This window comes from Semicossyphus pulcher, unplaced genomic scaffold (assembly GCF_022749685.1).
Source record: "Semicossyphus pulcher isolate SPU_LCO1_2020_fin unplaced genomic scaffold, fSemPul1.0.p SCAF_21, whole genome shotgun sequence".
NCBI classification, from domain to species: Eukaryota; Metazoa; Chordata; class Actinopteri; order Labriformes; family Labridae; genus Semicossyphus; species Semicossyphus pulcher.
In genome coordinates this window covers 16,756,549-16,767,788 of record NW_027211695.1, presented here as the reverse complement: position 1 = coordinate 16,767,788, position 11,240 = coordinate 16,756,549, and the positions used below count along the sequence as shown (strand labels likewise).

The window sequence follows — 11,240 nt, the reverse complement described above, 5'->3', positions numbered from 1 at the left end:
ACAGCATGATAACTGATACAAAAAGTTAGAGTAGTATAGGTTACAACTATCAAGACGACCTGAGGGATATAAGCAGAGAAGTCAGTTAAATCTCAGGTGTGTCCGGCAGCTAAGTGATGTCCCCTCCCTTGGCCAGAGAAAAATGGAGAGCGACACAGAGGCATAGGGCACATGAGGGCTCTTTTGAGGTGGAGGACTTCTCCCCACCAAAGTCCCCTGAAGAGCACTTCAGTGTGGTGGAGCACCGCGGTTGTCCCGAGCCCTATCAGTTCGAGCCGTTGGCTCCAGCCCCACTAACGCCTGAGGCCGGAGCTTTCGGAGTCGAGGCAACGCAAAGGCAAGAGAGAATGGGCGCAGTCTCTGAGTGGTAAGGTAACGTTAGCTAGGAGGCTAATGTGCAGTGTGTTAGCTAACATAGTGTAAACTCTAGTGAATGATGCGTCTCAATCAGGATATATTTGAAAATGAGCGCAGTTTCACAGACTCCCTTTCAAAGACAGAGGGTGTACCGGCCGCCTCTGATTGGCAGGCGTTAAGATTCTTTTTAAAAATAAATTTCATGATGTACTTTTATCCCAAACGGTCGACTCTACGTCACCACCGGCGTGCAAGGTCCAGGGCTGATTTAAACTCGGAGATGGCGTTTTGAGCCATTTCCAACCGGTGAATTGCCGATTTTTATAAATTTGATTTAAGAATTATCAATATTAACACCAGCTGTGTTTCATCACAGCATCACAGATTAATTAAGTTTAATGATTTAATGATGTCAGGTTGTTGATATCTTTTGTCATTTATGTTTTTTATGCTCTTGGTGCAAGACAAATTCCCCTAGGGGCAATAAAGGTTTCATTCATTCAAATTAAAAAAGCTAAGGCCAAAGGTAGTGAGTCGGATAAATTCTTAATACAGAACTTAAATGAAGTTAATCAGAATTTAACTGGCTTCTGGTATTGTGTTCTTAAGGCCCTGGATGTATCCAAAACTTTTCCGATTATTTACATTATAAAACTTGAGGGGAGACTTTGTTTTGATTTTTGTTTGGTTTATGTGTTGTCATCAAAAATATGTCGATGAAAATAATAAAACAGGTGAGACATTGTTTGTGCATTATTTATTTTACAAACAGGTATTAGTGTCTACAACTTAACATTATTTGCAGGGTGTATTTTTATGTAAAATTTTGACTGCAATAATTAAGAGGTAACTGCACTTTTACAGTTTATATTCTCAACTAGAGAGCTCTGGAAGAAGTCCTCTTCCAAAAGGCGGAGCAGACGACAAGCAAGGAGGAAGTCTGACGTGACGTCTTAAATCAGTACCCGGGAGGCTACCGGAGCACGCGTCAGCTGGCGCAGTTGTGCAACCCACCGGTGCATTAACGGCTTAGTCCTCGACTTGTCAGACGAAAAAGTTTATATCAAATGATTTATTCCGTCTAATGGTGATAATATGGAGGGTGCTTACCAGTATCCGGTCTTCTTCGAGTGTTCAACTTTGAACGAAGAGCAGAAGACGAAGATTGAAAAGTACTTCCAAATTCGCCGGAGATCAGGAGGAGGAGAGTGCGGCGCGGTGACAAACATCAACGATAATGTTTACAGGATCGATTTTAAAGATCGAGATGGTAAGAAAGACACGTGGTTTATGATGTTGAATTGGGTTCTTGTCGTTGGTTTTTAAAAATGTATCGTAGTGTGCTCATGAAGGTGAAAGTGAAAGGAAACAAGTTGATTTTGTTGGATAAGGCTTATAAGTTACACAAAACACTGATTTAACTGCTTTTAGACGCTATTTAACTTTCTGACTGTCAATGTGACTTTTTCACATCTTGTAAATCAACTGTCACGGTCTTAAATTATATAAAAAACAACCATTGTGATTTAGTTTCACTTTCATATATAGTTCAGAATGCTGCAAAATAACACAAGACGGATAATAGATTTGAATATTTTTGTCATATACACTCTTAAGATGAGTTTTATATATATATACAAGATGAGTTATATATATAAGTTTGCAAATCTTGAATCACTTTGCGCTGAACTAACAGAAACCCTGATGTGAGCAGCGCAACTTCTGGAATGTTATGAAACAAATGGCGACAACAACAAAGAAAGAAGTCGAGGTGTGTCTATTCAGGCCAGTGACTGCACAAGTAGCTGTGTAGACATTTAAAATGCCCCCGTCCTTGAACACACAATACAGAATGAATAACAAAAGCAGCAAAATTAAAAAAACGGTTTTTTTTGTTGTTAAATCTATTTGTACTAATTATTCTTCTCTTTGTTGTCATTTTGCATCTCTTTCTAGACGTTTTGTTTATCTTTGCAGTCGTCTTGCAGCTCTGTTATCCTTTTGGGCAATTGTTTTCTCATTTTGCTTCTCTTTATAGTCAATTTGTTTCTCTTGGTAGTTATTTTGTTACTTTATCCAGTGTTTCTGTTTAACTTTGTCATCAGTTTGCAACTCTTTTTTTGTCATATTTTGCAATTCTGTAGTCATTTTGGTTCATTTAGTTGCTTTTTGCATCTCTTTTTTCAGTGTTAATATATCTTTGTAGGCATTTACTTCTTTTTTTAGTACTTTTGTTTATTTTTGTCTTCATTTGGTTTATATTTGTTGTCATTTGGGGTCATTTTGTGGTCATTTTGCATCTCTTTGTAGTTGTTTGGGGTCTCTTTATTGTCATTTTGTTTCTGAAAGTGACATTTGGAAGGTGTAGCAGAACTATCAGATACTTTTCAAAAATTGCAGCTGGACTTTAGTATTTATTTCACAATAGAGACTAAAGGAGGCTTTCTGACTTTCCAAATAACTCAGAAATTCCAAATAGTGATGACTTAACAAAATACAGTTTCCTCAGTGCCTGGGAGGTGCCCGGTAACCTATCTGTTTATTTTTATGTCATGCACTGGTGAAAGTAAAAGTATAAATGTGTTTTGACAAAACATTAGTCAGTTACATAAGGTTCTGGTGCATAAAGCCTGGTTGCTAAAAAACAAAATCCTTATAATTAACATCCACTTTTTCTGTCTTAGCTCAGCAGAGTGTGCTGCAGAGACCTGAACATTTGTTGGAGTTTGCAGGTGGTCCTGTGAAACTCACTGTGCGTGACAGCCCACTATCTGGAAGAAGGTCAAAAAGCCCAATAGTTGACTTCTCTTTATCCCAGGTTAGTGTCTAAAATTCTCTAGAATATTGCTCTCATTTAATGTTGCACATCATGCTCTAAAAAATGTTCTGTTTGAGTTGAAAAACTGTAAATAATTTAATATTAAAATCCTTACGAGAATTTGTTCCACTAGCAAGTTTCACTAGCAAGGACCACACCATCACCAAGATGCTTTTGTAGAATTTATTCATGAAAAAAGGTGTTGTTCAAGGATTTGTCTTGCTAGGAGGCCGTTGCGACTTGCACCTGCATTGTGGGGAAGCTTTAGGAAGGAATCCGCCACAGCACCAGGACACAGCAGAGGGAGAGGGAGGGAAGGAGGAGTGCAGAATAAGAGAGAGAAAGAGGGAGAGAGGGTTAAAGCAGGAAGAGTTGCGTTGAGGTGTGGTCTTGCTCCTGAAACTGTTAGATAGCATAAATAATCATTGTCTCAAAGTCTCAGTCATTGTCATGCTGTGTGTGTCTTACACTCTGAACATCAATAACACTTAAACAGTTGTCATGTACTGAAATTTATATTTTGTGTCCCACCAACAGCAAGGATCGACTCTGACTCCAAGCCTACAAACAAGGGTTGAAGACTTTGAACTACAGCTTGATACTTACCTCCTCCGTTATCTAAAGGAATGTCCCGAAGCTAATAAAAAACTACAGAGAGAGCTCACCTCTATTTCCTGCTCTGCCAAGCTTTACCCAGAGGAGGAAAGGGTGTTGGTCAGGAATTTAGCTCTGTCTGGTGCTGTTGATGATGTTACGAATTGGAAAGCTGATGTAGACAAAGTCTTTGATGGCTATACGCACACCTATGTGGTGGAGCCTCACAAAGTCACAGCTTTGCTTGAGTCCTGCAGCTCCCCTCAGACCACAGATGAGTTGAAGGTGTACGCAGTGGATGGGATAGCTGTTATAGTTGGGAAACGTTTTCAGGTGAATGCCAGGTTGATGGATATAGAAGGCTCACATATTAAACGAGGGTCTCGGTCAAGTAAGAAACAAACCAGAACTCATCGATTGGGTAAGGCCAAACTCCGCCTCCTCTGGAAAGAGATTGAGCACAGCTTGGGACGAGATTTTCCTGAATTGAAGGTCACACAGAGGGATGTAGGTCAGATAGTCTTGGAAGGTTCTGTGGAGGAGATTCTCAAGGCTGGGGATTTGATCTGTGATGAGGAGAAATTTGTGTTCGAAAAGACAGTTTGTGACATGAGCCCTCACCTTTTGGCCTTCCTGAGGAAGGCTTATGGAGAACCAGGTGTGCTAGGTGACTTCTTAGGAGTTGGTAACAAAGTGGAAATAGAGTTAAGAGACACAGAGCTCATTATCTTCACCCTGTCTGCTGATAAACTGGATGACACAGAAAAAAAACTGTACACAAAGTTCAGGGAAGACAAAGTTTATATTCCTAACTGCACTGCTGTGCCAGCGGAGCTTCGGGAAAAGCTCAAGTGCAAGACAAATGAGATGAACCAAGGGCAGTGTAGGGCTCAGGTGGTGTTTGGCTCAGACAGCAGGATGTCCTTACTGGGTCACACTAAAGAAGTTGAAGAGCTGAGTGAACTTGTAAAGCAGTTCATTTTGGACCAGTCAAGCATAGAAGGCAAAGTCATTCTACCATTCCCAGAGCTAGCACAAGAGTTACCAGAACTACTCCAGCTGCACAAGTTAGACTGTTCAGGGGTTACCATCATTGCTTTAACATCTTCCTCCGGGCCCATGGTTGTGCTTGAAGGTCCATCCGCCAAAGTGACTGAGTTCAGGAACAGGCTGGGTCCATTTCTTGACTCCCTTGTCCAGGAAAAAGTCACCATTGACATGCCAGGGGCAGGGAGGTATTTCAATAGTCCTTCTGGACGAGAGAACATTTTAAGTGTTGCTCATTTTCAGAAGTGTCTCATAAAGCTTCAAACAGTCTCAACAGCATCTGGACAGAGTTTGTGTAAAGGGGGCACAACTGTTGCCACCTACAGCTTTCATGGAGGGCTCCAGGTGCTGGTGTGTAGGGGTGATATAACCAAACAGGACGCTGACGCCCTGGTGAATGCTGCAAATGAAAAACTTGACCATGGTGGAGGGGTTGCTGCTGCACTAAGCAAAGCAGGTGGCCCTACAGTGCAGAAGGAGAGCAGTTTACTTGTAAAGCAAACTGGAAAAATTCAGACAGGTGAAGTTGTAGTCACCACAGGTGGGAACTTGAACTGCAAGGTATTGATGCATGCTGTTGGACCAGTAGGTGGAAAGTCAGGTGGCAAAGAAAGGATGTTGCTGGAAAAAACAGCCCAGTCAGCTCTGGATTTAGCAGAAACGATGGAGTTGAAGTCAATAGCCATGCCTTGTATCAGTTCAGGTTTGTTTGGCGTTCCTGTCGCTGTATGTTCCGAGGCCATTGTAACTGCTATTAGGAAATTTGGCAGTCAGGAAGACAGAAGTCTGAGCAGAGTCATCCTGATTGATAACAGGGAAGAGGTGGTGAGGGCGATGCAGGCAGCATGTGACAGCCTTCTTCAAGGGATTACAGTAAGAAACACTGCAAGTGATAAGGGGTTCCAGTTGAGTGCATCTGCACAAGCTGCTGCGAGAGCTCCTAGAGATGGTGTCCATGTAGAGATCGTTCAGGGAACCCTTGGAACCCAGCAGGTGAGAAAATATGCTGAGATATAAAACCTGCATTAATGTGTATTTTGTTGTCTGAATTAAAATGTTTCAGAAGCTTATGTCCTGCAGTTGCTTGCTAACAGTAGCTGCCCCATTAAAGTCAACCATTAGAATGATCACTTGAGAGGACCACAAGTCGGCTTGCTTTTTTAGTTGAATCTCTGCTAACTTCTACTCACTGGCTAGGTAAAATCTTTTATCGGTAGTGATATTGTTAAGAAAGAGTGCTCTGACTAGAGACATTGGGAACGTCATAGTTTCCGGCCGACATTGGCTTACAGGTAAACTTGAAACTTGTTTAGACTGATGTAGGAGTTGGCGTTGATGTGGCGCTGAACTGAATAAAGGAAGGAAGAGTCGTAGCCGAGCAGATGCCATAGAAACTAATTCGATGTGAACATAGTAATCAAGATCATTTAAGTGTAAACTTCTATAAAATTACATTGTTGTATTCATCTAGGTGGATTGCCTTGTATGTCCTATGGCTGGCCATGATCCTGTCTCTATCCGTGTTGGAAAATCTTTGTCCAACATTGTCGGACCTCAGCTGCCTGCAAAGTTTAACGTGGCAGCAGGGCGAGCTACACTACCTGGTGACACAGTTTTAGTGGAGGACTTGCCTGCACTTCAAACTAAAGGAGTGCTCTTTCTAAACCTCATTCCCTGGGACAATAACAAACAAGGATCTGCGGTCCAGGTGAATTTGGAATACAACAAGTATTTCTTTATAGGCCTTGTTTAACCAAGTTTACACTTAACGTTGATAATCATTGAATCTTACAGGTTCTGAGGCAAAGCATCAGAAAGATCCTGGCTTGCTGTGAGACAAGAGGCTTTAGTTCAGTCGAGCTTCCAGTGCTTGGGACTGGGGCTGTCCTGGGTTTTCCTCACAGCCTGGCATCCAGGGTTCTACTGGAGGAAGTCCAAGTATTTGAGGAGAACCGAACCAGCCGGACATCTTTCTTGGTCCGTACTGTCATTCACCCCAGTGACAAAGTGTCTAGCAAGGTAATACATTACCATAACCCTACAAACTACATACAGACGTTATTAACCAACAGCTTGACATTGTTTTGCGTTCGCTATGACACCCCTCATTTTGTTCCTACAGGCCTTCCAGTCTGCCCAGGAACATTTGCATCTCAGAGGATTCACAAACGATGCTAACCCAGACCAAGGTAGATGATGAACAACTAGCAGCAACGCATTTCTTTGTGTCCTCAATCTTTAGGACTGTAATACTGATTTCAAGGCCACAAAGGGGGAAGATATATGCTAGCTCACAAACACAGCAACCATTTTTGAAGTTATAAATAACCTGCTAGCAAACTATTGGCGACTGACACATCAGGCAGATACTGAACAGCATTGGTATTTATTCTGAGACTTAAAGCAGTCACCATTTAACTTTATTTTGGTCTTCACAAATTCTGAAGAAAAATATAAATTTTCTTACTATTGTCTGCCATCTGCTGGATATCAGGTACATAAGAGGATTGAGATTCTGTCATACGATACAATGCATACGTAAAATGCTGGATTTGATTGAAAATATTAAACCATGATTTCACTTTTTTTGTTGCCATGACTTTAGCTTCCTTTTACCGCCATGTCTCCGTAACTAATGATGAGGTCACAGCCATGCTGGGCGGAGTCCAGCTTCGATTGATCCACGGGAACATCATTCATGAGACCACTGATGTCATTGTCAACACAACAGACTTCTCCAGCAACCAATCTGGTAGGGTTGATACATTTTCTAAATGTGTGAATGACTGAGTGATAGATGTTAAAATAGACTGTACAGTAACTCTATGTTTGCAAACTCAACAGGTGTGTCCAAAGCAATTCTGACTGCTGCAGGGGCGACTGTCCAAGCCGAGTTAGCTAAAGGTAAGTTTCAGAGTGGACTGAACAATACAGTACAAATACTTTTTTAGTTTTGGGGATAGGAATTGAGATAGAAGTATAGATTCATTTTGATGGAAACTTGTATTTAGCCTTTTTCTCTTTTACAACTTTCACATTTTCAGCAACCTTCAAAACCCAGCGTGATGAATGTTTTTTCATGTCACGTTTGAATTTTATGTTGTTGTTTTTTTGGCAGTGGGCACTCCAGCCGACCGCTATTGCACCACAGGACCTGGTGCGCTTGGCTGTGTAGAAATCATCCATGCTAGTTTTATGGGTGATCCTCAGATAATTCAGAAGAAATGCAGAAAAGTACTGAAGTACTGCGAGAGCAAAGGCTACTGCTCAGCAGCCTTCCCAGCTATAAATACTGGTTTGTACTGTGTGCATATTGATGTGTGTTTTATAAATAAACATGTAAATATTATCAATAACTTCTCATGACAAATTAAAGTAGAACACCTTGTTCAGGTAAATAAATCTATAGTTGCATTTCTGAACATCTCTAGTCATAAGTCAGTGTTTGTTCGTTAGTTGTAGAAAAGTTGAGAATCTTAAATGATTATGATATTGATGATGGCATCTTTAGGTAAAGTCACAACCACTGTCTTCATATGCATTCAGGTGCTGCTGGCGTGGATTCTTTGAAAGCATGTAAAGCCATGTTGGATGGCATGACCTCTGCTATTACGGACTCAAATCCAAATTCCCTCTCACTCATCCGCATTGTAATCCTGGAACAACCGGTCTTTCAGGCTTTCAGGTCAGAGATGAATCTGAACAACTGAAGGCATAGATGCTGCTATAGCATGGACTTCATTGTCTCCATGGACAGGTTTGGTGTGTTAAACCTTCTGTCCTGTATTATGTTTTTGCAGATCAGAGCTGGAGAAGCGATTTGGACAAACAGCTGCTCGCCACCTTAACCTGAAGGGTATGTTTCTATTATAATGGCTCACAAGGTTTTAAGTGATGTTCAGGACATATTAACAAGGTTCATGCTAGTTTAGCCTGTTATTTTTAATGATAAGCACCAAACACAAAGTATAGGAGAAGATGTTGGGAATATCCTTAGTTTTGCAGGTATTCCTGTGTGCAAAAATAGGTATTATGACCTTTAAAAATGGCAGTAGCTTACATGTCGGGGGATTACAAAAGTTATTAGAGTCTATCATCTAGAGAATGTCTGTTGCACTTTTCTGGCTGGTCCACCTAATAAATGCTAACCTCATGGTGACCCAGTAACTCCATGGGCTTCATCCTTGGTGTAAGATCTAACTACTAACTCTTGGTTTTAATGTGCAAAACAAAATGTATTTGGTGTAAACTTATTGATATGTATTTGTTAATGGTAAGATTGTTATGTTGAGCATTTGATTGGTCAGAGAAACAATATTATGTGGATATTAAATGAAGACTCGTGGTGACCTGGGCTCAAAGCATTGGTGTAATAAGGTGCCACAATCAATCTTTTTTTGTAGACAAAGCCAAACAGATGTTGAAGAAGTTCAAGAATTCAAGAACCTCCACAACCTCAGCAGCTCAAGACAAAACCTTCTCCTTTCAGCCACCTCCGGCTGTGATACGTGTGATTAGTTGTGGTGGTCCAGACACCATCAGGACCATCAAAAGAGATTTGGAGGGTTTTCTGCAGAAACAGCTGGTAGAGAGAGTTGTGGATGCGCATGATTTTTCCGGGCTTGATCCCATGGAGCTTGAGGCAGTGATGGCAAAAGTCAGAGCCTTGGCAATAAGCCTGGATTATCGGAGACGTCAGGGTTCTGAAGGGTTGGATGAAAACAGAGCAGGAGAGGGAGCTAGAGCTGAAGCTCAAGATCAGTCAGGTTCAGGAAGAGAGGTCTATGTGCTCAAAGGCCTTAAAGAAGATGTTCTGAGCGTCACTGAGCTTTTAAACCGAGCAATCCAAAAAGCACTGAGGGAAGATCTCCAAGATAAAAAAGAGGCAATGTTGGCACTTACAGTCCAGTGGTCGATTCAGGAAGTAAATGGAACCTGGCATGAGCTGAGCCTGCATGACAACTGCTTGCTGGAGGAGGCTCACTTGAATAAACAAGTGTCAGTAGATATGAGGGCACCAGACGGCATGATGGTAACAGTGAATCTGAGGGCGGGAGAAGCCACAAATTGGACGACAGGCATCACTTACAAAGTGAAAAGGAGCAAGACTGAAACAAGTATGTCACATCTTATTATTATTGGTTTTTACTTTATATTTAGCAACTGGTCTTGAAACGAGTTTGTTCAAAATGCTACAACCCTGACATTTGTATGTGTCCCTTCTACTTAAGCGTTAGAGTTGCCAGCACACTGGGAACCTATGGAAGAGGAAATTTTTAAAAAGATCGAGCTGCAGCCGACTTCACAAGAGTACAAGGATGTGGCTCAAGGTTTCCTCACAACAGCCAAGTACAACATTTGCAAAGTGAGTACACCAACACACACCCCACCATTCCTTTTGTACATTTAAGAATTAGTACAGATTAAGTAATTTTTTTTCCTTCTCAGATTGAGCGTGTGCAAAATGTCTACCTGTGGCACGCATATACTGTGTGTAGGCAGCGTATACTTGCCAAGAACGGTCCAGCAGAGCTTGGTGAGAAGTCTCTATACCATGGCACATCTGCAGAGTCATGTGACTGCATTGAAAGGGACAAATTTGACAGGGGCTACGCAGGAGCACATGGTAAGGAATGTTGTCATATGTTGTTAGATTTAATGTAACATTAAGTAGTAACAAGTACATAAGCAAAACTGTTTCTGGATGAGTCAAACTAAGCTAAGCTAACCAGCTCCTGGTGAAAGCTTCATGAGAGTAGGTTTGATCCTTGAACTGGTTATTGGCTATGGGCCACGCACCACTGCCTGAAAGTTGCACAAGAAACTTCCCCAAAACAGCAAAAGACAGAGAACTCCACGTGCTTCTAGTTGACCATAAGTGATGTTTGAGAGGATTATTATTGTACGAGTCTACACATTGTTTTTTGGATCATTGACGTGCCTTCTTTCTTCTTTAATTTTGTCACAGCTGCTGCATATGGAAAGGGAGTTTACTTCGCAGTCGATGCAAACTATTCGGCCAGCAGATACTCCCCAGTAGACGCGTTAGGCCTGAAGCGGCTGTATGTTGCTCTTGTCCTGACCGGCCGTTACACGGTTGGTAATTCTTCAATGAAAGCCGCCCCTCCCCGAGCCTCAGACCGCACCGACTGCTTTGACAGTGTGGTGAACAACCTGCAGACGCCCTCCATGTTTGTGATCTTCCACGATGACCAGGCCTACCCAGAGTACCTCATCACCTTCAAAGCGTAAAGGCGTGACCTTAACTGTACAGTAGTGTCTTAATGTTATCCAAAAATAGTGAACATCTTTTTTTATAGTTAAGGATTCCTTTTGTTTTAAAATACTTAACTGCCACGCAACAGTTTACACAAGTGTCTATATTCATATGTACTGTATACATTTAGAATTTTGATATCAGTGT

General features: G+C 41.6%; 1 protein-coding gene across 1 annotated transcript; it reads left to right on the top strand.

Annotated features, from left to right (window-relative positions):
• Positions 1–1,361: 1,361 nt before the first annotated feature.
• Positions 1,362–11,114, top strand: LOC138601234 (protein mono-ADP-ribosyltransferase PARP14-like). The gene is made up of 15 exons (XM_069672814.1): positions 1,362–1,627; positions 3,042–3,175; positions 3,713–5,809; positions 6,288–6,524; positions 6,611–6,835; positions 6,939–7,005; positions 7,422–7,568; positions 7,661–7,720; positions 7,935–8,111; positions 8,363–8,501; positions 8,617–8,672; positions 9,220–9,933; positions 10,048–10,181; positions 10,265–10,442; positions 10,785–11,114. The coding sequence occupies exons 1-15, from the start codon at positions 1,453–1,455 to the stop codon at positions 11,066–11,068; spliced, it is 4,824 nt and encodes a 1,607-aa protein (XP_069528915.1). The 5' UTR covers positions 1,362–1,452; the 3' UTR covers positions 11,069–11,114.
• The last annotated feature ends 126 nt before the right edge of the window (positions 11,115–11,240 follow it).